This window comes from Crotalus tigris, unplaced genomic scaffold, assembly GCF_016545835.1.
Source record: "Crotalus tigris isolate CLP2741 ecotype Arizona unplaced genomic scaffold, ASM1654583v1 scf7180000017639.5415321, whole genome shotgun sequence".
Classification (NCBI taxonomy): domain Eukaryota; kingdom Metazoa; phylum Chordata; class Lepidosauria; order Squamata; family Viperidae; genus Crotalus; species Crotalus tigris.
Genome location: NW_024096532.1, coordinates 2192709 through 2217641, shown reverse-complemented (window position 1 = coordinate 2217641; position 24933 = coordinate 2192709). Strand labels below are relative to the sequence as shown.

Genomic DNA, 24933 nt, shown 5'->3' with positions numbered 1-24933 from the left:
GGGGAAGCTTTCCTGGTGCAATTCTTTTTACAAATCTCTTTTAAAACTGCAAACTGAATTATTAATAGCAAGAACAGTTGGATTATACCACCTCTCAGCTGCACCAGGGGCATCTTCTGTAAAGCTACAAGAATGGGGCTGTTATAATTCAGGGGACCACTAGATGGCAGCAATGAGATACAGAAAGGTCTAACTCAGTGATGGAGAACCTTTTAGAGACCAAGTGCCCAAACTGCAACCCAAAACCTACTTCTGCATCGTCGGGTGCTAGGTGGGTGTGGCCCATTGGGTGGGCGTGGCTGCGGTGGTAACAGCAGACTGGGTGGGACTAAAAAGTTCAATCAATCAATTCCAACTTTCAAGATCTTTTTTTTTCCCCCGCGAGAAGTTGAAATTAACTGATTGATTGAACCTTTTTTTTTTTGTACACAGCGACGGAGGCCTAAAGTGAAAAGGTTTTATAAAACCCAGCTGAAGGCATAGGATTGGGGCGACGGCGGCGTGCCCACAGAGAGGGCTCTGAGTGCTGCCTCTGGCACCCGTGCCATAGGTTCGTCACCACTGGTCTAACTTCTTGCTGTCACCTTGTGCACCTAGTGCTCATCTAGATGTTGGCAGTCTATGGGTTGTTAAGTGAAACAGTTGCTAAGTAAAACCACAACTGTGCTTATGATCTTGAGCGTTCCATTGCTTTAGAGATCTGTGAAGTTTGTAAATGTGAGGATTGGCCATAAAGTTGTCATCACCATTGTAACTGCAAACAGTCAGTGCACATGGGAGTCATTAAATAAGAACTACCTGTTAGACCAGACATGTCAAACTTGCGACATCACATGACGTCGTGCAACATATCGGGACAGTTTTGCCATTGCCGGGTGGGCACGGCTTCCAGATAATGCGTGGGTGGGTGTGGCTTCCAGATGATGCGTCTGGCCTGCAGGCCGGCAGTTTGACACCCCTGTATTAGACCTAGTTGTCTCTGAAATTATCCTCTTGAATATTCAAAGACCTTCTTAATGATTTTTAATTGGGAAAGCCTACCTTCTATCTCCCCTATATTTTCTGAGCCACTTTTCAATAATCTTCCAAAGACTTGGAAACTATGTTACTGAAAGGAAATACCCTGGGCAGAGGCACGATTTAGCAATGATCTTTTAAATAAATAAAATTTCACATTAAGGCTTCAGATAGGTCTAAAACACTTAAGAGCACTGACATCTGCGTGGGAGGTCAAAAAGACAAGCTGGTGTCTATGGCTGCCAGATTAAAATTCTGCCCCCTTTTTTACATGCCTGTGACATGAATGTGCCATAGCCACCAGCTTGACTTTTGCAACACTCCTCAGCCTGGTATATGCTCTTGCTGGCTAAAAGAGGCATGCAGTTCACTTAAAAAAATACAGCTTCTAATGACAGTAAAGTTGCTTGTTCCTGATATGCAACAATTAAGCTACACGAGGCTGGTTAGTAGGTGTTTCATGTATCAGCTGTAGTAGCAACAGCTCAACTACTCCAGTGTTCGGTGCAGAAAACACTATGGGCATTTATAAACCATTTAGTTTATTTATCACTTAAATAACAGAATAACAAAGTTGGAAGGCAGCTCAAGCAGGAAATCCTATATCATTTCAGACAAATAATTGTCCACTCTCTCAAAATATCCCAAGGAGTTCAAGTAGATGTTCTCATCATATACAGTTTGCCTTTCCATCATACTATTTCCTTTTGGGGGTAAGCAACATTGAATATGCCCTTCAAATGGGATGGGAAATAGCCAAATACAGATATGGTCGTAATGGAACCTGCCCATTATAGTCGTACGGTGCGACAGCTATTAAGTGAAGCGTGTCACTTAACATGTCTCATCCCTTTCTGCTAAATGCAGTTGTTAAACAAACATGCAGGTCGTTAAGTGGAGCACAGGGTACCTCAGGGTTAGTGGAGGCCCTTAGAGACCTAGCAAAGGCCTAGGTCCATCTGCCCCAGCCCTCCGAAGGCCTTCCCCACCCCCATTCTCCACTTCCTAACCCTTGGGTCCCCAAAGGCCTTTTCTCACCCATACTAGGTTCTCCAGGCCTTAGGCCTGATACCCACCCCACCAGGCCAAACATCCTCCTCCTCACTTAACTTTTGAAGACTTCTGAGGCCGTCCAGACAGTTGGAACTGATCACTGGAACGGATTGGGCCTCAAAGAGTTCCAAAAGGTCGTGCAGACTGCATTAGTGAAGCAGAATAGGTCACTTTGCCCCTTGGCCACATGGTGCGATTTTGAAAGCAGCCATGTTTCCAGCAGTGGAATTGCATTCTGGTATCACAGCTGCTTCTGGAAATGTGCCATGTGGCCAAGGAACAAACTGCTCCATTTTGCTGCCTTACTGCAATCTGTACAGCGATGCAGAAGCTTTCTGCAAATCTGCGCACCCTCGTCAAGACAACAAATAGACAGGTATGTCCCATGGCCACCATTTTTTCCTGCCTCCCCCCCCCAAGTGGGCAAGACAAAATGGCACCAGCTTCTGGATTGCTGCCATGTGGCCCAGGAAGAAACCACTTCATTTTGTTGCCTTAAGGTCTGCACAACACTGCAGAAAGCTGAAGAAAGCTTCTGTAGCATTGTGCAAATTGCATTAAGGCAGCAAAATGGAGCAGTCTGTCCTGCACCCACTATTTTGTCCCCTCCCCAAGCAGGCAGGACAAAATGGCAGCTGCTTCTGAGGTGCTACCATGCAGCTTAGTGATGTGTGACCTGACTTTCTTCTGCAACAGGAGGTATGGAGATCTTCAGAAGACGTGGTATGGGTGATGGGTGTATAGGGAACAAGCGCTTGCAGGGTCTTGGAAGGGTGGGATGGGAGGGGAGAGATTAGGGCACTGCAGCATCTGTGCGATCGATTATAAAGACAAATGACTTTGAAATGAGGATATCGTAGCTTCATTAAATGACCGGTCATATTTCGAGGACCACCTGCATATTGAGATATCAGATGAGAAAAGTAAATATAATTTTATACTACCATGTTTCCCTGAAAATAAGCCCTATCCCGAAAATAAGCCCTAGCTTGATTTTTATGTGTGAACCTAATATAAGTTCTATCACAAAAATAAGTCCTACTTAAGACCACGCCCATTTCGTCCCACCATCTGGTTGTATGAGGTAGGGCGAGGTGCATGTCTAAAAATCAAGCTAGGGCAGGGGTGGGGTGGGGGTGAAAGTGCCCCACATGCCCTGCACCCGCTTACCTTAGGACTGCTGCAGCCAGACCTCCCACGCCCCAACAATTAAAAGTGGAATAGCTTCTCTGCAGACGTAGGTGCTTCATCACTGGAGGTTTTTAAGAAGAGATTGGACAGTCACTTGTATGAAGTGGTATAGGATCTCCTGCTTGAGCAGGGGGCTGGACTAGAAGATCTCCAAGGTCCCTTCCAGCTTTATTCTGATTCTGAATAGTAGCTGGAAAGAACCAACTCTTGCCATGCAGACTGCAGGGGATTTCTCCCCCAAATGAAAAGGAACATGTAAATGAAGATTCAATCAATCAGGCCAAAAGTATCTTAAAAGGTTAAATCAGAGCATCTGTACCAAATGTTGAGCAAGATGATTCTTTGTTTTTTTCACTGTGTAATAATAACATAATAACATTACCTGCATTGTTAATTAAATATACAGTTCATTTTGGCAGTATACAGGAACTATAAAGATGTTGATGTATAAAAACATTCTGTCATAATACATTAGTATTGCCCCCCCCCCCAAAAAAAGAAGGCTCAAAGGCGGTAGAGAAATGAATGAGAGGAAAGTGAAAAGAAACAATACAAAAAAGGTTTTGGCATTTTCTTCACCGTAAATTCACGATAAACCGGATCATTTAAACCTGAAGTGAATAATTTGGTACAATATACATAATATACATAATACACACACATTTTACACATCGCATGTGTGTAACCGCATGTTATTGGAAGTAGGACCAGATGTTTTGCCCTCGTAAAAACTCGCGAGTCGTGACTCGTGGGGATTAGATGAACCTGCACAGGTAGCCTTGTTAAAACTACACTTTGCGTACTTCCTCCACCAGAACGGCACCGGCTGAGAATTATGGGAGATGAAGCCCAGTTCATTCGGAGAACACCGCGCTAAGGGATGATGTTTTGAGAAATCGGTTAGACAACGAGAAAACCCTTTTGTCGGAAGACAGAACACGCTTACAACGGAATGCCTACTCGGCAATGACGTCACTCCCCTCCGGGGGGGGGGAGAAGAGATCCAGCTAAAGGCGAAGGAGCCGTAACGCCGAGAGATACTTTCGTCATCAGCCAGTTTCTTTATCACACAAAAAGCCAACGTTCATTGGCTGTTATTCTTTGAAGGAAATCGCCGACAATAGGCCAGGCGTGAAAAATGTCTTATTCTTACTGGCTGGTACGGAGAGAAGGCGGAGCTGTTCACAAGGCCTATAAAAGCAGACTCTCCGGATTCCTCTCTTTCTTTTTTTTCCTGGTTGTCGTTGGCGTCTGAGGTGGGAGGTAAGGGAGCTTTTTATCTTGCCAGATCTAAGACTGGCGTTACCGAGTCGAACCGGGTAAATGGAGCCGAGTCGGCGGTCAGCGATCGAAAAGAGTTCGTTAAGAAAGGGGTCTCGCGGCCTACGCCTAGCAAGCGGCGGAACGCATGCGCTTGAGAAGCTTAGCACCCGAGCCTCCATTTTCTACCCGTCCCCCGCTTCCTGCACGTGCGTCGGCCTTAGAAGCGGCCCTGTGCATTTCGCAGGCGAGCTCAGGGATTTCCCGCCCCGGCATCGTGGCCATCCTACCCTTCAGGAGTTGCTGAATGGCAGCTGAACAGCCGTTCCGGCCAGCACATCTAAGAAAGGGATAATAAGAGTTGCCCACATGTTCCCCCTTCTCGGGCCTGGTTTTTTTAGGTGGTCAATAGGTTAATTAGTTCATGCACCTTTATCGATGCCCTTCCCTGGAATTAGTGATTCCTCTTTTGACGCTGAAACTTGGTTTCTTAAATGTGGAACTCTACTTTGGGAATGGATTCTCAAACTTGAATTAAAAAGCCTAGGTATCCTCAAGTGCCCTCTCCCATCTTACTAAGGGCAACAACGTAGAAAAAGAGAAACTAAACCCTGTTTCTGAGATAACTCTTTAAACCTTGGGGGCAGTGGGAGATTATTTTATATTATCAAATTTATATGCCCCGTCCTCTGACATAACTGACTCTGAAGTGACTGGGCAATATACAATAAAGATATACAAGGCCACCTAAAAGCGTTTAAAAATAAAGATCATGAAGGAATGTCTAATGTAAGCTTTGTGAGTGGCTGAATGCTGATGATTCTTTACATGCAATGTATAGGCAGCTAAGGCCTTGTCCACTTGGAGCAAATAGTTGGTTTTTGAAGTGTTAATATAATGCAGTACAGTTTTCCTCCCTTGAGAACATAACTAAGAAAGACTGCAGATTAAATGAATACTGAATTTAATACAAAATGGATTTGAGGTGGTGCAGAATAAACCTAGGTATGAAAATGGGAGCAGGTGGCTCCTGTTCGTTAAACTACATATATTCCATTCCCTAACTGGGATGTTTTACTTCCTATTAATTCAATAAATTAATGAATACTTTATAAGCAAAGCTTTATAAGGACCATAAAAGATAGGGTTTTTTAAACTTTCATTTGTTCTGTGGGGTCTTTTCCATCCCATCCATTTAAGATCCTATCCTTCCCTAATTTGGAAATGGGACATCACCATGTTTATCCAGAATTAATGGTAATTAATGTGTTACATGTGAGTTGAAACTATCTGTTTAAAGTTTAAAAATTCTGTTTGGTTTGGTGTCTTGTGGAAATTTTTCCTACCTCCCTCAGAAGTAATGTCTAGTTAGTCAAAGAGAAAGGGGAAAGTAAATTATGGCTTCTGGCTTGAAGTAAGAGGAGAATAAATTGGTAAGGAATCTATAAAAGGCTGGTGCAGTTCACTGTTGTATAAAAAGGTATTCCCAATTAAGAATTAATGTGAACTGAAAGATGAATTTGGTTTATGAAATAGCCATGGAGATAATTTGGTAGTGTTAAATGATATTGGATGAAACTGCCACTTTCGATGGAAGCTCTATCAGTTGAGTCTGTTTACAGGGCTTGCATTTGTTTAAAATGTTATATTGTTTGTCCATAGGCTTGGCCTCTGTCTCTTTAGATTAGAATGCCAGTTGCCAGGAGTTGGGTATGTCGGAAGACTTATGTCACCCCCAGGCGGCCTTTTGAAAAATCACGCCTTGATCAGGAGTTGAAACTTATTGGTAAGATTTATTCATTTATTTGTCTTGATTCTAGATAAATTGTGCCTTGTGATGTAAAACAATCTGTTAAATGAATGGATAATACAAGTATTAAGATCTATAAATAAATCCATAGCAGCTGTCAAGTGGAAACAATGGAACAACTTGGCATCTGGAGTTGTGGATTTTTTTTTATAGTTGGAGGTTTTCAAGAAAAGTTGGATAACTATTTGTCCAGGATGGTAGTGAAGGATTCATACTTTGAGCCAGGGATTGGAGCAGAAGACTTCCAAAGTCCCTTCCAGCCATATGATTCTATAAAATAAGTCCCAGGGCTGTTTTTGTGTTTCTGTCATCTTCCAAAGTGCCACAATGATTGAGAAAAGAAATACTCTTTAGTTGGGAAATGAATTCTTCAACTGAAAAATTAAAACAAAAAGATCTCATTTTGATGGGATAAATTGGAAGGGATGATATCTACTTTAACCACCAAAGATTCAAATTGAATTCTGTCCAGAAGGAGAATGGGTTTTTTAGAAAAATATAAAGAAGAATTGGAGGCCCCTAAGAGACTTTTGCATGAAATGGAAATAAAATGCATTTGTGATTTTGATGGTTTGGGGAAAATAATAGATAATAGTGAGGGTTTTTTCCAATCATAGGGTAATATGTGTGTGTATATGTATGTATATACGACTATATAAATAATTTAAGGTAGTGAACATACCTAATACTCCTTCCTCCTATTTTTCCCCCTAACAACGACCCTGTGAGGTGGGTTGGAGTGAGAAGACTGGCTCGAGGTCATCCAGCTGGTTTTCATGCCTAAGGTGGGACTAGATCTCACAGCCTCCTAGTTTCTATGCCAGCACATTAACCACTACACCAATTTGGCTGTCACAACTTTGTGATATACAATCCAAAGGAAATTGGAATCTCCTGTTTTTTCTTTCTGATTCCTCCTGCACTTTTTCTTTTTTTCCTTATTGTTTCTGCTCTGTATTAGTTTATATTAGTTTTTATGTCTTTTATAAAACTTTTAATAAAATTATACCAAACTGTCGCAAAGGAAGAGTTATGCTAATCAAGAGCAAGTTTTTCAAGAGGAATGGGGCTAATCCTAAGAAGACCTTACAAGTTGGGAAAAGAATTGGTCCTTGATTGGACAGCTGTGATCCTTATAGTAACTGCATTTTAAAAGTTATAGAATTCTTTTTCTAGGTGAATATGGGCTGCGGAACAAGCGTGAGGTATGGCGAGTGAAGTTCACTTTGGCCAAGATCCGCAAAGCTGCCCGAGAGTTGCTCACCCTGGATGAGAAAGATCAGCGGCGCCTTTTTGAAGGTAATATGGTAAAACTAGACACTGAACAACAGCTTTGGCGCAGTTGCTTTCGGACCTATGACTCACTCGAAGAAGCCTGCTGAGTACCCTGATACATTTAACTTTTTTCCCTCATACCAGCCCTGTAAGTCATTAATCTGATTATAAGATAGGTGATGTGTGTTATAAGATTATATAAAGGCCTGGTTTTCACAACATGTTAAATGGGGTCAAGGGAGGAGAGTTAATGTGTGATGGAAATACCAAAAAAGGATTAATGGAGCTAATTTACCTCTGATAGTTGAATTTAGTTGTAAACAAACCTAGTTATGACAGGTTTAAACTGTATCCTTTCTAGCTTGCATACATCTTTTTTTAAAAAAAAGTTTAAAAGAGTCTTTTCTATTATGAAGTTCACTACCAAGGTTGGAAAGGTAAGAAATACCAGCCAGAAATAGCTTGGCCACAGTGGCTAAGCCAGTAGTGTGCCAGCCTGAGTAATAAGAAAGAGGTTAGTAATGAAAACACATTATTACTCACCTTGTGTAAGAGCTTGCCAAGATACTGGGCTCTTTCTGAAATAAGTGGGTAGGGATTCTGTAATATCAGTTTTTTGAGTCAGTTAAGGTGATTGAGAACAGTCCAATTGGACTAAATATATTCTGTGAGCAAGGCTGACATTGATGCTGAGGCGTGATTTGAACTTTAATCTCAAGGTCTCTGCTCAGTTAGAAACACAGTTATTGATAATACTTTCCACAGTCTACCCCTTACGCTGTTCTTGTCCCAATACCATTTCTATATCCTGGGATTGCTTCATTTGTATTTCTTTGCATGGCCAGTTAACTGTGATGGTTGTATCTTTTTTCAATACTGCACCCATAAACATACCAATCTGGACGTTGTCTCTTTTAACATTATATGGAAAGACCAATTTGCTGATGTCTCTCAAATTTCTCTCAGGCAATGCCTTGCTGCGCCGTTTGGTCAGAATTGGAGTGCTTGATGAGGGCAAAATGAAACTGGATTACATCCTGGGTCTGAAAATTGAGGATTTCCTGGAGCGTCGTCTCCAAACCCAGGTCTTCAAACTGGGCCTAGCTAAGTCCATCCATCATGCTCGTGTGCTTATCCGCCAGAGACACATCCGGTATGCTGCTGAGAGCCAAAGTTTGGGGAATGTGAATTTTAAGATACCTGTGAATTGCTGACATTGGGTGTCAGCATCAGAACATTGGGTGTGCCTCTGAAGTAATATTTGCAATATCTTTTATGTGTAGCTTGTGCAGCGATAACTCTGGCCCTGGCCCTGGCTTGGGCCTTCATATACCACCAAACCCTTTTGTGGATCGAAACCTTGGATAGCTCAGTAGAATAGCAGTGTCAAAACAACTGTCAAAGATTTCGGCAAGGTTCACTGCGGCTTGGCCGTACACCTTGTGAAGGTCTGCCACGTGGGTGGCCAAGGTAACACCAAGTACTGCTCCTACTTAGCAAGCACAGCAGTCACCTAATATGATCCTTCTGTACAAGTAAATTGACATGGGTTGGAGGAATTTTTTTTCTATCTTCAGTTGCTGAATTCCAGTAAGCAACCCCAGCAAAAAAAAGTTGCCAAGAGTCATTGTTTGACTTTTGGATGGACTACAAATTTCCCATTAATTACATTTTACCACAAGCTGGAATTAGGTAACTTTTACCATTATAGGCAGCAACAAGCAACTTTCACGTATAAATCAGTTTCTTCCATGGTGTGCTGGTGTGTTGGCTACTTCTGAAATATAGTTCCATATCTGTTTTGTAAATTAGTATAGGATTTTATTGTACCGAATATTTATGGTATATTTATGGGGAGATAAAGGCCATGATAGGTTCTGTTTGCTTACAAATTACAACTGGTACTTCAGTGCTTTTCCTGCACTGAATACATAACTCGCTTGCACCGGCAAAGCAATTTTAAATGGTTTGGAGGGAGGGAGGCAGGGGGCTGGGGGAATAAAACAGATTAAAATTACAAAGCATAAAATTTGGTCATTGCTAAGTGAGTTTCTTGCCTGAATAAGTTACTGTCGAGTTAGCAGTAATATCATTCTGATTGCTCTATAAGTCATTGTAACAATTTCTCCTTTAAATAGGGAATATTCATAGCTCAAGGTTGAAATGAGGGGTCCTTGTGATGTTTCCTAGTTTGGGTAATAAAATATTTGCAAGAAAACAACCAGGCTTGGAGAGCACAAAGGATCTCTGAGTGAAATTAGGTCCCAAATGGATCCAGAAACCTCTTGCAGTCACTCTATACATAACCTTGAAGTTAGTGGCCGTTGGGGCTTTGACTTCTGAATGTTGAGGGTACTGAGGCTGTGAGCTCAGAAAATATTTGTAGAGCTTGTTTGTTTTGTCAAATATTTCCCACAAGTTCCAGACGAGATTATTTATTCACTAATCATTTCCTTTCTCCCTTTTAGTGTAAGGAAGCAAGTGGTGAACATCCCTTCCTTCATTGTTCGGCTAGACTCCCAAAAGCACATTGACTTCTCCCTCCGTTCACCTTATGGTGGCGGCCGACCAGGCCGTGTCAAGAGGAAGAACGCCAAGAAGGGCCAGGGTGGTGCTGGTGGTGGAGATGATGAAGAGGAAGATTAAAGTGTAAACTGGCTTTCCTGCCACATAAACTGGTGGGCCTTTGAGCCTATCTTACTAACATCATCGAATAAAAAGTATTTGTGGGTAAAATATTATAGTTCCGTGGTGTCAAGGGAATTATGAACATGTGGTAACCTGAACGTGTTTTTTCTTGCCTCTGCTCATCCGACAATGAGAGCTTTGTGAATTGATTGTTGACTTCACACTTCCCAGATTGAGATGTTTGCTTCTTGGCACAAAAGGGAAGGGAATATGAGAAGGGAATAGAGAGGAAGATTGGAGATGCAAATGAGGTGGGAGAGGTGACAGGCCTGGCTGTTTGAGAATGCTACATGGCACAATTCTTTCGTTTTGCATTACTTACTCAACACGCTCCAAGGCATAATTTCAGGGGATTGGTTTTTTCCCTTTCACCTCATTCTTGTTTGTCTTTGTCTTGCCAAATTTAAAATGAACTGGAAAGAGGCCATTTCTGATGTGGGCTTTGATCATCGTTCCCTACACCCTAAATACCACTTCTCTCTACTTTGCCTGCCCAAATGGAATTATTTCTAGAATGGGTGCACACATACACTCTGTACTCCTTTTCCTCTAAGGTTATTGATAAGGTCTTGCAGATGAAAATAGTGTAAAGGTGAACAATTAATAAAAATAGGGGAAATAAGCTAGGCTCTGTCCCAAAGGTAGATCTCTAGGAGATAAAAAGCTAATTTTTTACCTCTTGCAAGCTTTTGTTACTTTCACTCAGGAAGCAGGAAAGCAAACTGGCCTCTTGATAAAAACATCCTTTTACCTATTGTTGAAGAGGAATTGGCTAGGCTTCCCAGTAGGATCCGGGAAGAGGTCCGGCTTGCCAGTAAGAAATCATAAATGAACTCAAAAGTAAAAGAATCAAGTCAGTTTGCAGATGATCAAGGTTTATTTGAGAGCAGGAGGTTTTAAAAACATTAGATTTAGGACTAAAAATTGAATAGTTCTTAAGAGTGGAGTATCATTGAACTGTGCTACCTTGGTGAAAGTTTTGCGTGAAATGCACAAAACTGCCATCTACAATAACATTTTCTAACCTTTGTGCTGCACATTTGAGATCTTGTTTTTCTATGAATTGCCCCTTTACTATGAAACCTGTTTCCTCAGAGACTAGTATCTTCTTTGCTTTAGAGTGATATATCTGCTGGCTGCCTATAAAAACACTCAAAAGTCACAGAACTTTTTCTTTCTTTCTCGTAACTGATTTCTGAGTCAGCATTCTTGAAAGCTGTCATGTTACAGTAATGACCTTTACTAAAGGCGGTGACTGGAAGTGGGGGAAGGAGAGAGGTCAGGATCACGCAGTGGGCAAAGTGGAAATAGAGGAGGAAAGGACCGCTGGGGATTTGGTGCAGTGTGGCTTATTGCTCAAAATCTGCCTTTAGACTAGCCTTGGGGCTATCTATCTTCTAGAGAAAGAAGGCTGTTGGTTGTAGATTCAAACATTACTGGGTGTACGATCTTGTCCGCCTGAGTTTGTAAAGAAAGATGCATAATAGTTGGAGCTACATACAATCTTGTTGACTTCACGACTGGGTGGTGCTGCAGACTTCATAGATGTTCCTTGTGCAGTTAGCAAAGCTATTTGTCACGGGATTGTGCACCTTTCAACAACTTTCAGCTAAAGATGAGAAAAAGTGGGAGGTGCTTAAGGCAGCTTTGCCTATGGATAGAATAAAAACTTTTACTTCTACCTGTGCACAAGAAGCTTTTGAAATATGGAAGTAGCTAACTTGGAAGAATGGGGAAGGGTATTATACAGGATACACATCTCCAGATTGTTGACTAATCTCCGCCAATCCTTTTTCAGATAATTTTCAGTAGCTTTTGGAAGGCTCATTATAAATAGCTCCACAATGAAAAGGTTGGCTTAGCTGTCAGATGTCAAATTCCACGAAATTGGGGTGCATCAGCAGTATACTATCTACAATCAGCTCTGCTAATCCATTCTAACAGGGAAGGCTCCCAACTCTGCATTCGCTAAAAGGTCTTAAAACTGATGCTTTGGTGCTTCCTTTTAGCTGCAGATTGAGTTCAATAATGCCTGTGGGACCGGCAGCCTCTGCAGCTGAGCCCTGGTGTCACCTCTGCCCCGCACACTGGTTCGTACAGCCCGCTGACACAGCTCCTGCAAAGTGGGCACCTTGCAACGGAGTGGCTGCGAGAGGGCCAAAGGCACTGGAGGTTGACCCTCACTCTCCAGGTAGCAGGGACCCCCTTCTACAGCTCCAAGGCAGAGATAATACTCAACTAACTGGACCACACAACTGAAGGTTGGGGGATGGCCAGCTCCTGGCAAGGCCTCCAGGTGGAAAGCGGAGTCCTGCTGCTGAATACGCAGGTTGGTGATGCCTGTCCTGGTGCGGACACTCAAGGTGAAGAGGTGATGATGGTCGGAGGAATCTCTCACCAGGAAGACACCAGGAGGCTGGGAAGTCAAGAGCCGCTTGGCTTCAGCCCCTGACAGGCTGCCCCAGTAGAAGCCACTGGCCTCCAATCGTTCCAAGGCACTTTCCACTCGCTCAAACTCTCCACAGAAACTCTTGAAGTGGTAGGAAGGGACGGCAGGGCCTGTCATGGCCACTACAACTGGTGCAGATGCCGGCGGGCAGCAACAGCACAGGGGGACCATTGCGCCACCAATTGATTAGTGGACAGCTTGATCGCTTATCGGAGCTGCATCTGAAAAGGAAGATAAAGTCAATTCACAGAAAGGCACCTGAACATCACTCGCATCAAGGGTGTTAACCTGGTTTGGCCTGGTGAGTCAAAATAATTAGGTACAGGCAAATCCTCAACTTATACATTCATTTAATGACCGTTCAAAATGAAAATGGCACTGGAAAAAGCAACTTATGACCGTTGCAGCATCCTCAGTCGCATGATCAAATTTCAGATGCTTGGCAACCAGCATGTATTTGTAACGGTTGCAGCATCTTGGGGGTCTTCAGACTGTCATTGGTGAGCTTCCCAGGCAGTGTCTGACAAGCAAAGTCAACGGGAGAAGCCAGATTTGTCCACAAGATTCACTTAAAAAAATGATTTGCTTAATTATGGCAAAAAATGTCATAAAATAGGGCACGATTCACTTAACCGAGTCATGGTGGTGCAATAGTTGGAATGCAGTATTGCAAGCTAATTCTGCTGATGACCAATTGCCAGCAGTTTGATGCTCACTGGCTCAAAGTTTGACTCAGGCTTCTATCCTTCCAAGGTCGGTAAAATGAGGTCCCAGATTGTTGGGGGACAATAGGCTGACTCTGTAAACCGTTCAGAGAGGGCTGTAAAGCAGAGTTCCCCAACCTTTCTGGGTTGGCGGCCCAGAGGGAGGGGGGAAAGAGATGATGGTTTTGTGAAAGGGGCAGGCATGTGTGTGCATGCATGAGCACTCATTGCTTGCATGAGTGAGGCCGTGAGCGCCTGTGACCCTCATGCAAATGGTGAAGTAGGTCACCTGAGTGGTGCCAATGGGTGTTGAGCCTTTTGGCGGCAGGATGTTTTTTGCCCACAGGGCAGAAAACATCCTGCAGTTCCATGAAGGCGCCACACCCATTGGCACCACTCAGATGACCTTGAGGACGTAGATAAAAACTCCACGTGACCTCATTGACCCTCTAAAAGAATGCAAATGACCAGCTGTCTGCAAGGAATATAAATCTTTCTATTCCCCACCATCCGGTCAGAGCTGAAGAAGCTTCTTGGATGAGAAGCGAAATGTCTTCAAAGAAAAGCAAGAAAGTCCAGTTGCCTCTTGAAAAAGCATCTTTGGGACAACCGTGACCTGGATGACTGAGAATCTCCATAGACCAGACATGTCAAACTTGCAATGTCATGAGACATCACACAACGTATCGAGACTGTTTTGCCATTGCCGGCAATGGGGTGGGCGCAGCTTCTGTGTGACGCAGGTGGCAGTTTGACATTCCTGCCACAGACAGTTCAAACTAGGCTTGATCTCAAATTCTTCGTTGACTGACTTTAAGCTTCCGTTGGCCCTCAAACAAAGAATAGATCATCCACAGTACTTTTTTCCAGTTCATTTATCTCTGACAAGGTTTACTTGAAAAAAAAATTAGGTAAGTTTTATCCAGCTCAGCAGGTTTAGCAAAAAGTATTGGGAAAATAGCCTAGCACTGCTAAGTACCCAAATCTCAAACATTCTAAATATTTTTTACTGATAGTTTATTGCAAGGAGTTTATCCAAGCATCACACTACAGGGTACCATTTTTTGCAAAGAGCCTGAACTGAGTTGTTCAAGACGAATTAAAAAGTTGTAGTCCCAAAATATGGAATTTGACATTTTATGAAGAATTTTTGGCCCTGTTGAGCCTGGGGTTCAGGGAAGAGAATTACTCTAAGTAGACAGAAATAAATTACCACTCTGATGCTAAAGAGTATATATATTCCTTGGTCATTTTTGAAATGCCCTTTTAGTGTAAATATGAAACAAGGAAGCAGCCCTAGGTGAATTGCACAGGTTCTCACAAATTATTTCCAATAAACATAGAAGGCAAAATATGGTGAACAAGGTTCTTTGGAGACTCATGGTGGATAAGAAATCCTTGATCTTGGTGCTTAAGAGCCTCTATGCCAACTTCAACATGATTATACAGGTAGTCCTCAACTAATGGCCACAAAGGGAACCAGAATTTCCATTGCTAAAGAAGGTGATCGTTAATTGTTATATCTGATTTTATAACCTTTTTTTGCCACAGTTGTTAAGTGAATCTCTGCCATTGTTAAGCAAATGCAGCTCCCCCTATTCTGATCTTACTTATCGGAATCCAGCTATGAAGCTCACAAATGGCAATCACGTGACTTCGGGATGCTGCAACTTTATAAATACATACTGGTTGCAAAGCAGCTGAATTTTTATCATGTGGCCCTGGGAATGCTGTGATAGTTCTGTGAGGACCCATCGTAAATCACTTTTTATAATTTTAAATGGTTGCTAAATAAATGGTTGTAAGTCGAGGACTACCTGTAAGCACTAGGATGGGTTTGATTTGTTAATTTCATGTATTTTTAAACTGCTATCCAGACAGATCTATTTCAAAGAAACCTGAGCATCTCAAACTGCAGATTCATTCCTGCAAGAAAACCAGCCTGCCTTGCAAAATTCATAGAAGGGATGAGCCAAAATGTTTGCTTCTTAAACTTAAACTAGGTTCCCTTCAGGGATGGTGATGGGGAAGAACAGAGGAACAGGCAAGTGTGGCTAAACATCACTCCCCCGCAGATCATATAAAGAAATATAAGAAACCTTCATGAAACCTTGCAGCTCTGTTCTAGTTCTGGAATTCCCTTTTAGAACATAGAATCATAGCATTGGAAAGGACCTTGGAGGTCTTCTAGTCCAACCCCCTGCTCAAGCAGGAGACTCTATATCAGAGGAAGGGAAACCTTGGCTCTTTTATGACTCATGGACTTCAACTCCCAGAAGTTGAAGTCCACGAGTCATAAAAGAGCCAAGGTTGCCTACCCCTGCTCTATACCTTTCTGGACAAATGGCTGTCCAGTCTCTTCTTAAAAATTCCAGTGTTGGAGCACTGATGGAGGTCCCCCCCCCCCCGAAAGACCAATCTCTTGTAGGGAGCAGTTTAAGGTAATCAGATTTGTAGGCAATTGCTCTAACCAGAAGATCAGACATGGAAGTCAGAGGATTTAGTCTGAAATAAAATTTCCCCAAAGTGGAAAGCACAGCATGGAAATGAATATTATTCTAACTTCTGGTCTGGTGCTACTTTTTCATTTTATGGCAGTTTTTAAGAAGACTGTCATAAACGGCCTCTTCCACTTGCTGTGTGTGTTGGACTGCTAACATTTGCTTCTCCTTTCCTTCTGCTACCAAGGCTGGACCCTTCTCCTGCTAAGATCCCAACCATGGCAGCTTCCTTTTCAACTTAACTTCTTTACAAAGTGTTTAATCTCACCGTTGATCTCAGTTACAAGATGGTTTTGAAACTATTACGTAACTCAGAACATGTTCAGGCCAGAGAAAGCAGGATTCTATTTCATAATCTGAGGGTTTGTTATTGGTTTGAAAGAACTACCTGGTCCTTCAAATAGAAAAAGTCTAACTCAGCAACCACTGAAAGGCAGAAGTGGGGAAGGGAGTGAGTCCAAGAATAGCAAAGAGAACTAGCCTGCAGCTTGCAGAGGAAAAGGCAAAGATCCTTCCCAGTTGACTTTGATGTGTAATGGCTGCCTAGCCAACATGTCCACGTTGCTTTCTTGACAAGAACACAAAAATGGTTTATCGTGATTTTCTTCTAGGGTGAGATCTTTTCTCAAATTCCTCATCTAGCTTATAGCCAGCCTTGGTTTCCCAACTGTCATCCATTTGAATATTAACCAGGTCCAACCTGGTGAACTTTTTTCAAGATCAGCCAAGGTCACCTGCAACGAAATGTAGTTTTGAGAGAGTCTACTGGAATTCCTGCCAAACTTCTTTGGGAAGCAAAAGTTAGAACGACACACTGTCGTCTGCTTGCTCTCAAATTGTTGCCTTTACTGATTTGAAAGTAGAACAGGTAGTCCTCAAGTTATGGACCACAAGTGGGACCAGACCTTCTATCACTAAACAATGTGGTCATTCAGTGAGTTGCAGCCATTTTGATCATGTGACTATGGGAATGTTGGGTTGTTGTTAATTGTAGGATTGATCATAAGTCACATTTTTCAGCACATTGTAACTTAGAACAGGCATTAAACTAATGGTTGTTAGTCAAGGACTATCATTTGGCATTCTCAACCTGGTGACCTTTAGATGTATTGACCACCTCTCATTATTACATGCCAATTGGGAATAACAGGAGATGTAGTATAATGAATCTGGAGGCCACCTACTCTTAAGTCTTCATTCTGATCCTATAAAATGCCTCCTACTGAGGTAAGATACTGGCAGGTAGCAACACCTGGCGCTCCAAAATTAAGCAGGCTGAGTCCTGGTCAGGATTTGGATGATAATTTGTCAGGGGAATTTCATGGCTGAATACTAGAGCAGGAAGTGGAAACACCAACTGAAGAAATGGACCAAAACCACCAAAACATAAATTATATAAGTGCCAGGAAATCTGAATGGCCATGTTCATGAAATCAACAGGAGCTGCTCTGAATCTAAGAAAATGTTTGGCCTTGTCATGTTGTGTTTCTGTTCATGTTTCTGAGCTCATTTCCTCTAAACTAGTTGATAAAAATAATTGCAATAATGGAGAATCTTTATAAATCAGAGCTTCTCTAGTGATCTCTGATCTGGGCAATCTCCTTGCAGACTTTTCATTGCCCCACCCAGTAACATCACCAGTGCTTTTGATTTATCCCAGAATAGTATACAATTAATAAAATATTAATTATAATTGATGAATAGTACACCACCCTAAATCTTGCCTCTTGAGTCTCTGGATAGAAGGCTTTATCTATCCCACACTTCAAATACTCCCATGTAATCAGTTCAGTAAATAAGAAATAGGCTTATCCCATTGCTACCATGGTTTGTTTATTAATCTTTGGCAGGAAGCATATATGATTAATTATTTTTTTTTGTCTACTTCCCTACAAAGATACTACAATAAAAGGAGATGGTCAACTGCAACTCTAAAAACTAATCTCAGATTTATAAGAATAAGGGGAAAATATTTTTGGGACTATATCACTAAAAAGCAGTAAGTTGAAATAGATGGCATATTTGACAGCTCATATTCATTAATATTTCCCCGCATTTAGAAACCTAGAGTCTCTGTAATACTGGAGAAAGAGGTAAATCTACAATTGTACTTATACAGTAACTGCTGTAAAAATCAGAAGCCACCTCTTTATCTTTTTCTTCCTTTTCTGTTTTTCTTCTACTTTTTTTGTACTTTAGTTCTCTCTTTTGTTTCTTCCTTTTTCCTTCTGGTTCTATTTCAGTTTGTCCTCATTTTTACTCATTTTTAAAAGATTAAAAAATAAATAAATTATATTTTCAAAAAAGAAATATTTTCTTCTAAAATGGAGTATTGGTATCTTGAGGGTACAGTACTTTTTACGTGGGAAACTACAGTTTTCTAGGCCACATTTCTTCAAAGTGTTTCCTACTACGATGTTTCCTTCTAGGCTGAGATAGAATGGCTCAAAATGCCCCAGGTAGCTTCATGCTTAAAGGCAAGACTAGAATTCACACTCTCCTGGTTCCTAACATGGCGCCTTAAACCACTACTTTACAGAGAACTTTACAGGTAGTCCTTGACTTACGACCACAGTTGAGGTCCAAATTTCTGTTGTTAAGTGAGACATTTGTTAAGTGAGTTTTGCCCCATTTTACAACCCTTCTTGCCACCTTTGTTAAATGAATCACTTCAGTTGATAAGCTAGTAACAGGGTTAAGTGAATCTGGCTTCCCCACTGACTTTGCTTGTCAGAAGGTCACAAAAAGTGATCACATGACCCTGGGATGCAGCAACGGTCATAAGTGTGAACTAGTTGGAGATGCTGCAAAGTTGTTAAGTGTGAAAAACGGTCGAAGTTAAATTTTTCAGTGCTGTTGTAACTTTGAATGCTCACTAAATGAACTTTCGTAAGTTGAGGGCGACCCGCATGAAAAAGCTTACATAATACTCTTTTTAACTAATCTGTGAATAATACTTTACTGGGCAGAGAGAAAATTTAGCCCAGTTGAAAACTCACAATTTCATAGCGCTAAGATTCTAACATCCTGTTCACAAGATTCCTCCTGAAAAACCCAAGTGAGTTATTGCTCCTGTGCAAAGGCTGTCCCATGTGAGGGTTTTTGTTTTGGTTAAAAAGAAAAAAAAAGCCCTGAAGTAGCCTCACACAGGAAAATGTGACCCATTTTAAGGAGAGTAGCATCTGAACTCAAACTTGTCAACTTTAGACCATTCCCAAACTACATCCTAGAAGGAATCCACTTAGATGCCAGCAGGGTTAGAGAGGCTGGTCCAGTAGACACAACACATGGGATATGAACTCTGGGAAACGAACTCTCTGCTAGTCTCTCCCAATTCCAAAATCCTCTGAATTATCTTCTGCTCAGATAAGCAAATCCTGGACAGAAATCAACCACCCCCAGCACTGTTCAGTTGTGCAACAGAAAATAAGGAGACCAGACAAAAGGGGCTTCCTAAGTACATTAATAGAGGTGGTCCTAGTTCAGCCCTTGTCATCTCCATTGAGAAACAGACTGAGTAGCGAGTAGTAGAGATCAAGAACTGACATTAACAGGCTAAAAAAATCAATAGCTTGTATTGATGTACAAGCAACTGGTAACAGCTCCTACAGCCTGAAGCACCTCCCCTCAGAGGAGATTCTTCATCTCTGAATGAGTCACTCTTCTTATCTGCCAATAATTCCAGGAGGTGCATCCTTCTTTATCTTACATTTTGTGTATTAAGAGGAAATTTCCACCACTGTGAGCCAGTTTGGTCTAGTGATTAAGGCACTAGGCTAGAAAGGGGGAGACCATGAGTTCAAGTCCCTTCTTAGCCATGAAAGCTAGCTGGGTGACATTGAGTCATTCTCCCTCAGCCCAACCTACTTCATAGGGTTGCGGGGAGGGAAAATAGGAGAAAGTTGTGTTGGTTCTCTTCGCTGCCTATTATTTGCAAAAATAATAAAGGAATAGAAATAAAATTTTAGGATACAATTAAACTAACTTCTCTTGAACAAAGTAGTCTTGTCACCTTTCTGTATGAATCCATGATAAATATCTACCCCATCACTTTTAGATCCATCTCATTTCTACATTCTATAATTCTCAACTCAAAGAAGCTACAGTAGATACCTCCTTGTTGAATGAGGGGTCTTTGGTACTCTTTGATCTTGGTTGTTTTCTTGCACACATTTCATTACCCAGAGTAGATAACATCACTAGTCATTAGCACTGATGTTATCTAGTTTGAGTAATGAAACGTCTACAGGAAAACCAATCAAGCTGAGAGAGTATCAAGGACCTCTCATTTCATACTTTCGTTCATTGCTGTTGAAGATGAGTTTTGTATCTCCAAAAGCCATTTCTCTCTATAAACATTTCTAGCACCTGAGTTTTTCCAAATACTCTAGGTCAGGTTTTTCCAACCTTGGCAACTTTAAGACATATGGACTTCAGCTCCCAGAATTCCATGCTGGCTAGGGAATTCTGGAAGTTGAAGTCCACATGTCTTAAAGTCACCAAGGTTGGGAAACCCTGACCTAGGTCATCTCCCACTTTTTTTTATAATGCTGTATCTCAGGGATGAAGTCAAAGTCACAATTCATGGACTTGTTAGGAGACTGAGTGTCAAAGAAGGGTAACATAACATCCAACACATTGGGCGGGCACCATGTTGGGAAAAGCAGAAATAAAGCAACACAACTACAAAACCATCTTCTTGGCTCAGTCTAGCAAATAAAGTAATTTATTGGTGTCCTGAAGGCACCTTGATTTAAATATATGTTTTATATATATATATATATATATATATATATATATATATATATATATATATATATATATATATAAAACATCAGCTGAGAGAATTCTTAAACCCTGTATGTTTCAACAGAATGAGAATACAATGGGACTCATCTTTTGAGCATCTGTTTGGATTATTTTAAACTCTACTGTACTAGCTTGGACTGGGCTGTGACTTTAAACAAAAATTGCACTTTTTCTGGACCAAGGGCCACTCTGCTCTTTGAGCACATAGAGATAATCTCCGACATACAACCATTCATTTAGTGATGGTTTGAAATTACACTGCCACTGAAAAAAGTGACTTATGACCATTTTTCACAATTATGATCCTTGCTGAATCCCCAAGTGATCAAAACTTGGACACTTGGCAACTGGCACGTAGTTATGATGGTTGCAGTGTGCCAGGGTCATGTTCACCCTTTGTGACCTTCTGACAAACAAAGTCAATGGGGAAGCCAGATACAATTAACAACCACGTTATTCGCTTAGCAACTGCAGTGGTTCACTTAATAACTGTGGTAAGAAAGGCCATAAAACGGGGCAAAATTCACTTAACAACTGTCTTGCTTAGCCATGAAAATTTGGGACTCAGCTGTGGTCCATAAGTCAAGGACTACTTGTATCCTATCTCACTAAATTTGCTATTATTTTCTTTACACTTCAATAGAGTTGATAAGATTCATTCTCCAGCTACACAGAAAATATTTTCTACTTTTAGGAACGTTTAAAACGACCACTAAGGAACAATTTGGGGAAAGGATTCTCTACTTCAAATTGTGCTTTTCTGCACAATAAACAAGCAGCAGTTTCCTCAACACATTTTCTCCCTCAGCTGCAGCTGCAAGGGATGGAAACCCAAGTACTTCTCCAGGCTAAATGGTGTTCTATGAATTGCTTAATTTTTGTTGTTGTTTTTTATTCTCTTCTCGTAACTGCAGATGAGAAATAGCATGAAGAAAGAGGACGTTGCTAGTGAATAGTTATATACAGTAATGGAAGAAATGGGAAAACTATGGCTGGTAGATAAAACTTTATTACAGTTTTCCTCTGGTGTTGGAAGCAAATAAACTTGCATGAAATCTACCTAAAATACAGCTATTTTTATAACAGAGACAGAAAGACAGACAGACTCACACACACACACAGAGGGCTATTCCTAGGCATGCCTGTGTTAGGTTTAAAAGTTGAGAGTGTGTCAAATACAAAAACTTGGCTATTTGCATTGTGGCAGTTCTAATTTTATAAAGCCTAAGCTTAAGCTTCGGCGGGGCTTAATCGTCGGCAGGTTAATTTGAAGTTGCCAGATTTCATACAGCATCTGATTTTTCGAGTTATTGTTCTTATTCGGCAGCCTAAAAGTGGTCTTCCACCCTCCCCTGTGTTAAAAAAAATTAAGCGCCAAAACCAGACTGGGGCTTCCCGCCACTATTTACCCCCCCCCCCCCAATAAACCAGCATTGAACGAGTTTTCCGTACTCTGCTACCAGCCCCGAGAGTCCGGGCGCGGATCTCTTGTTTAAAGAGTGGCCGGAACGGGGTTTTTTTCTTCCCTACTTTCGCAGCCCCCTTCCCGGCTTGGAAAACAACCGCGCTCGCTCCCAAAGCCCCGGAGAGTTTTGCTAACCTTTGTTGGCGAGGAAAGCCGAGCGGTGGCTGGGTTTCTCCGAGGAGCTGGAGAGCGAAAGGGGGGGGGGACAAGCGAATCGGTTTAAAGCGCGGACTCCGCTTCGCAGGCTGGGCTGCGGGAAGCGAGTCCGGCGCGATAGCCCCTTTCTCCCATCTTTCAAGCGGCGGCGGCGGGAGGATGGAGGTGGGCGAAGGCGCACCGCGCGTCGGGATGGTCTCGAACGGAGAAAAGCTCCCCAGCTCCGACGGGGAAAAGAGTAGAAAGAGGTGGAAGTTTACGGGGCTGGGTGGGGGTGGGGATGGGGTGGGGGAGTGAAATGGAGGAGGAGGAGGAGGAGGGTGGAAGAACAGCGCCAATCTATTTCCTTTGGCTAAAGAATCGCGGCCCCTCTTTGGTTTCCTGGAAATGCGTGTGAACGTACGTGCGCGTTTCTGAAACGAGAAGCGCCTTTCCCGTTAGCGGAGGAATCGGAGAAGGCGGGAGGGGGTTGGTATCCGACGACTTCGGATACAATCTCGGGGCGGGGGGAGGGAGAGAGGGAGGGAGTGAGTAACTTAAAGGGCAGGGGAGAAAGTGCCCAAGTTTTCAATAATCGTTCGGCGTCTCTGATTGGATGTTCTTTGTGTGTGTGTGTGTATGTATGTATGTATGTATATATATACACACATGTATGGAAAACATATGTACATTGATCAAGAGAGGAGATAAGCTGGCTGTGTGTGTGTGTGTGTGTGTGTGTGTGTGTGTCTGGGGAGGGGGGAGCGTGGCCGAGTATTTATTTTTATGAATGGTCGCCACTTTCATTGGTCGCTGGGGAGTGGCTGACAGGGTTCTGATTGGCAGGAAGTGGCTGTATCAACCCCCCGCGCTCCCTCCCCCTCCCCTTTTGCTGCTGCTGCTTTCCCCCCCCCCCTCTGGGTGATTCCTGGAAGTGTGAGGGACTGTTGGTAAGAAGGAGGGGAATGCGAGTTGGTTCCCGCCTCCGCCTATCTCTGCAGTTGAAGGCGGGTTGGGTAAGGTGATCGGGCCTTTGAAGGGAGATCCCCCGCTCCCCCGAAGCGGCACACCTTTCCTTTTAACCCTCTCGGTGCAAGGGGGGCGTGCAAAAAGGTCGGGGAAGCGACCAATGGCAAGCTGCCCTCTCCCCTCCGGTCTCCCCAATTCACTCTTAAGTCGCCTACTCTGGAAAGACACGTGCGAGCGAAAGGAGGCGGGGAGTTGCCTTGGTCTGTATTGGGTGCATAGATGCATGCGGTGCCTTTGTATAACTCGGGCCTCCGTAGCTCGCGTTTGTACTGTGTGAATGCGGGCAGTTTGGATCGGTACACGAAAGGAGCATTTCGCGTGTGTGGATTCGCCGCGGGGGGAGCTTCGTAGTAGCGGCCTTTCGGTTTGTAGACGACCCAGCTGCGGAACTGAAAGGCTCAATTCGAAGATCGCTGCTTGCATGATGTGTCATGCCCAGATTCACACAACACGCTAAGCTAAACCCTGAATCAGGATTGTTAATATGCTCATAGCCTGTGCAAAGACATCAATCATGTTACAGCTTAATGGGATCTCCTGGCTCACAACCCGAGGACCACCCCTGTGAACTATACTAGGGTGTTGTGCAAACTAATCAGGATGTGGTTTTGGACAAAGCCTCAGCCCCTGTCTGCCCCATCTTGAATGTGGAGATGATACATTGATTTTCTACTCTGAAAATGCTGTAAGGGTTAGGATAAACTGAGCATGAAGTGCTTAGAATTTTTAATAGAACTACCATATACAGAATGTTTTGTATTGTTACTACTATTACTGCTACTTTGCACTGTTGACAGAGTAGCTAGAGAGCTGGATGAAGGTTTGGTTCAAATATCTTATCAGTTTATCTGATCTTCATAGCATGGTGTAGTGCTTGGCTAAGTCTGTGGAGATCTGAATTATACACATACACTCACACTCCCAACTGTCCTGTGAAAAGCAAAGATAGACTCAATTTGAATTGCTTGAAAGACAGATGGGGAAAAGCCTAATAAACAATTTGCAAACTCACTCCTGAGTTCACCGCAGCAGCTTCTTTTTATGGCTTTAGGCTATTTCAGTCCACTGTGATGCCCCTTTGAAAAGTAGAGGCTAAAATCAATGAACTTGAATATGAGAAGGGGTGTGTGTGTGTGTGTGTGTTACATCTGTGCACTTGAAGCAAAATAAAGAGGACAACGCTGAAACAGGAGCATTCGAAAATAGCAAAAAGAATATGTGAAAATCCAAAATAGGCAAATATTTTGAAATAGCTGCAGGATTAAAAGCTTTGCCCATGCTCAACAGATGGCTGATCAAGTTTCCTGCAAAGGAGGGTGGGTGGGTGGGAGGCTCCTACACTTTGAGACCCATGGAGAGCAGATTGAGATAGCCTGCCTAAACATTTTCTCTTTTATATTGTGAGTTTGTACATTAGTTTTGAAGAGCCAGTGTGTTTTTAGGATTAGGGGGCTGGGCTAGGAGCAGGAAGATCGGATTTCCTATCTTGTCCTAGGCATGAGAGTGAACTACGTGAATTTTGATCAGCCATTCTCTCTCAGACAAAG

General features: G+C 42.5%; 2 protein-coding genes across 4 annotated transcripts; one reads left to right on the top strand and one right to left on the bottom strand.

Annotated features, from left to right (window-relative positions):
• Positions 1-4379: 4379 nt before the first annotated feature.
• Positions 4380-10344, top strand: RPS9 (ribosomal protein S9). 2 transcript variants are annotated; one of them, XR_005555730.1, is made up of 6 exons: positions 4380-4524; positions 6184-6307; positions 7508-7630; positions 8573-8759; positions 8890-9076; positions 10075-10194. XR_005555730.1 is itself a non-coding variant. In XM_039335115.1 (5 exons), the coding sequence occupies exons 2-5, from the start codon at positions 6211-6213 to the stop codon at positions 10250-10252; spliced, it is 585 nt and encodes a 194-aa protein (XP_039191049.1). In that variant the 5' UTR covers positions 4384-4524; positions 6184-6210; the 3' UTR covers positions 10253-10344. The 2 variants fall into 2 exon arrangements, 1 of the variants encoding a protein (XP_039191049.1); XM_039335115.1 differs by lacking the exon at positions 8890-9076 and having other exon boundaries at positions 4384-4524; positions 10075-10344.
• An 808-nt stretch (positions 10345-11152) lies between these two features.
• On the bottom strand, positions 11153-22867 carry LOC120304485 (suppressor of cytokine signaling 3-like). Of its 2 annotated transcripts, none has more exons than XM_039335114.1 (2): positions 22782-22867; positions 11153-12964 (listed from the first exon to the last, which is right to left on the bottom strand). In XM_039335114.1, exon 2 carries the CDS (start codon positions 12912-12914, stop codon positions 12300-12302), a length of 615 nt encoding a protein of 204 aa, XP_039191048.1. In that variant the 5' UTR covers positions 12915-12964; positions 22782-22867; the 3' UTR covers positions 11153-12299. The 2 variants fall into 2 exon arrangements, with proteins under 2 accessions (XP_039191048.1, XP_039191047.1); XM_039335113.1 differs by lacking the exon at positions 22782-22867 and adding an exon at positions 22358-22656.
• Positions 22868-24933: the final 2066 nt, after the last annotated feature.

Excerpts from the sequence above, each read along its gene's own strand:
- LOC120304485 (XM_039335114.1), bottom strand. The coding sequence starts at position 12,914 with ATGGTCCCCCTGTGCTGTTGCTGCCCGCCGGCATCTGCACCAGTTGTA.
- RPS9 (XM_039335115.1), top strand. The coding sequence starts at position 6,211 with ATGCCAGTTGCCAGGAGTTGGGTATGTCGGAAGACTTATGTCACCCCC. Across the intron at positions 7,631-8,572 it reads TCAGCGGCGCCTTTTTGAAG|GCAATGCCTTGCTGCGCCGT; the intron begins GTAATATGGTAA and ends AATTTCTCTCAG. Across the intron at positions 8,760-10,074 it reads ATCCGCCAGAGACACATCCG|TGTAAGGAAGCAAGTGGTGA; the intron begins GTATGCTGCTGA and ends TCTCCCTTTTAG.